The 3311-nt window shown below is 31.4% G+C and overlaps 1 protein-coding gene across 1 annotated transcript; it reads right to left on the bottom strand.

Moving 5' to 3' along the window:
- Positions 1 to 1274: 1274 nt before the first annotated feature.
- LOC100244374 (NDR1/HIN1-like protein 6) lies at positions 1275 to 2351 on the bottom strand. The gene has a single exon (XM_002263125.5). The coding sequence runs from the start codon at positions 2225 to 2227 to the stop codon at positions 1472 to 1474; it is 756 nt and encodes a 251-aa protein (XP_002263161.1). The 5' UTR covers positions 2228 to 2351; the 3' UTR covers positions 1275 to 1471.
- Positions 2352 to 3311: the final 960 nt, after the last annotated feature.

Raw genomic sequence — 3311 nt, 5'->3', positions numbered from 1 at the left:
ATATGAATAAAAATAAGATAGGAATGAGAAGGAATCATGAAAAGGATATGATATGTATATCGTAAGATTCATATCCTATTAGATAGAGAATGCATATCCTATAATATAATTTTCAATAGATATAATATATTTTGATATTAAATTGAAAGAATAAGAAATCTTAAAGTAGTATATTTAAATAGATATTTAATTTATAAAATAAAATAAAATAATTATATATATATATATATATATATATATTATTTTTTAAATGTTTAAAATAAAAATTATATTATATTCTAATACTTCTTATTTTAAAAAATCAAATTTCTTTTAGTCTTAACAATATTTTTTATTAAAATAGTTAAGCTTTATAAATACATTTTTTTATATTATGTTATTCAATATATATATATAATTCATACATTAATATTATTTTACAATATATTTTATAAATATTTTAAATTTTTTTAACCACAAATTTATTTTATTTCTTCAATGAGATACCAATTAAACATAGTCTATGATATAGACGTATATCTAATGTATAGAAATTTTCAACCAAGTATCATTAGCTTGGATGATTGAGTTGGGTTTGAAGCCAAACCTGCATCCAGTGTCTAGTTTTAATTTTTGTTTCTCCACAAGGTACTTCGTAACGTTTGATCTAACTACCATTTCCAACAAAGTAATAGGTCCATATTTTGTTTAATCATTTTAAATTTAAATACAAACTTGTAGTTTATTTAAAAGTAATTTTTCAAAAATTAAATGTATTTTTTTTAATATTTTAAAATAATTTTCTTACAAAAATCAAACATTTTGATAAAATTCTAGAAAACAATCCATGCTAGCTCAAACTAAGACTTGATGGAATTGTGAACGGGCCATGCCTCCACAACTACTCTTCATTAACAAGCTAACATCATAATGTAATAAGTTGCTTAAATACTACTCTAGAAAAAGTGACATTGGTGACATGATTATTGGCTATTACTCATATTTTTAAAAGGGAAACACAATTGTATATCTTCAGTTTGAGTACAGAGCAAGAACCCATAATTTCAAAAAATAAAAAAATAATAAAAAATTAAGGGAGTTAGAGCTATAATCTACTACCAATATATTGACTTTGGAATGGGTCCATGTCCGAGTGTAGTCGGTGTATTAGAGGAGGGGGGAAGGAACACTTCCAAGACCAAGAATTTGGGCATTGGGGTTGAAATATTCATCCCTAAGCCTTCAATGTCTCACCTACCAATCTCCACAATATATATAAGATCATTGACTCCGAATTTAAATAAGATATATAATCTCTATTAGTAATCAAAATACAATAGTATTGAATGTATCTAAGCTGATCAAGGGGAGGAAAAAATCACATATGATCCTCCACTTCCTTTAGGGAAAGCAACAACAAAAAACAGCTACAGACAGTAGCAATGAATCGATACAGAAGTATATATATATATGCTACATACGAATAAAGAAATTATAGCTTTAATCTGAACTTACAGCTGCTACTTTTAATACTTATCGTATTATTAGCATCTAGGTTATCCACCACAAGGTTGCACGTCGCCCTGAACTTCATCTTCATCAGCTTCAACTTCCCAAGTTTGATCCTCACTGGTTGCTTAACCTTCAGAGTTAATGGAATGCTTCCTGTTTCTCGTTGCTCCTGCAACGTCGTCAACAGCCCGGTGGCGTTCTGGGTTTGTCCCGTTAGTTCCACGGTCAGCACGGTGGTGTTCTGGTGACCCTGATAGAATTTCGGCAGCGATCCTTCACATAGTTGTGTGCCTGTGTAAAACACGGTTATACTGCTTCCTCCTTCATAGTATATTCCGATTTTCGTGTTGGGGTTTCTTGCAGTGATGTTCACATCAAACGTAGCTGATAAACTATCGTCACTGCCGAGGCTTAATTGCGTTATTCTCAGGCCGTCAATGGAGTATTTGGGGAGCTTGGGCTTGAACACAAGGAAAAGGATTGCAACAACAATCGCAATAATAACGATTAAGAGCAGCAGGAGAGATATTGTCCAGCAAAAGCACTTGCAGAGACAGCTTCTTTTTTTCTTGGGTGGCTTTGAGTGCATCACCGGGATGGTCCGCTGAAAGGGCGGATACTGCTCGGTCGGATCGCTTCTGTCCGACTTTGAAGCCCCGCGGGGCACCAATGGGGCAGTAGGTGTATGCGGAGCCTCAGGGTCTTGGGCAGGATGGATTCTCTGAGGATCTGCCATGGATGAAATGAATGAGAGTTGAGAGTGATGATGCAAAATAATATACCTAGCCTTGTATCTGTCTTTCTGTTATTCTGAACGAGAAAGAGGTTGGTTCTGATATAGGCCTGTGGGTGGGAGGGCCTTCGTTAATGGAGAAGGCTTTATAGGAAAGATTAATTGTTGAAGCTTCCTATTTTTGACTTTGGAGGTTGATGGGTCCCTTTCCTGGAAGTCTCTGTCTACATACGGGGGAGTTCTCATATGCTTCCACGCCTGAAAACCTTTCACAGATGTGAACATACAAAATATGAGGCTCCCCAGATAGAATATTGGCTCATATCGACACATGCCTGCAGTAAAAGTTGAATTGGTTTACATCCCCTTGGGAGTAGTTCATCGCCCCAAAGCCAAGTCAAAATGATAAAGCTAGCTCTTTCTAAATTACATGTTTGTTTTTTCTCCCAATTTTATTGACAAAGACCCCCAAAGAAAAAGTTGTATTAAATAATGATTTGGTAGAGCCAAATTAACCCATCTATTTGTTTGTAAATCACTAACTTTGTAATAATTTCAAATGATGTTAGAAGAATGCCATATAATATCTATTAGACATAATTTAAAATTAACATTATTTAAAATAATTACAAGATGGATTGAGATATATAAGAGTTGAAAAAAAAAAAGTGAATTTTCATGCATTCACGTAAAAATAATCATAAAATAATTTAAGTTTTATGCATTCACCAATTAAAAATAATATTTATGATTATCAAAGATAATACTTATATCATTAAAATTGAATGAAATATTAAGTATTTTTAAATAATTTTTTAAAAAAATTATTTTATAAACTTGGGTTTTTATTTTATGATTTTTTTTTTCTTATGAATGTTAATACCATGAAGATGATTGCAAAATTAAGATGTGTAAAAATATAGAAATAATTTGTGCAATTTATCCATGAAGTATATATATACTAAGACCCATTATAAGAAAGATCAAAAGAAAAAAAATGAAAAAAAAAAAGTGAATTTATACCATAATTGGAGATGAGAGCTCTTTTCTATTAAAGAAAAAAAAATTAAATGACATATTATTCACG

The sequence above is a fragment of the Vitis vinifera genome, chromosome 4, assembly GCF_030704535.1.
Source record: "Vitis vinifera cultivar Pinot Noir 40024 chromosome 4, ASM3070453v1".
NCBI lineage: Eukaryota > Viridiplantae > Streptophyta > Magnoliopsida > Vitales > Vitaceae > Vitis > Vitis vinifera.
Note: the sequence above shows the minus strand (reverse complement) of the source record. Positions and strands in the feature narration are given on the sequence as shown.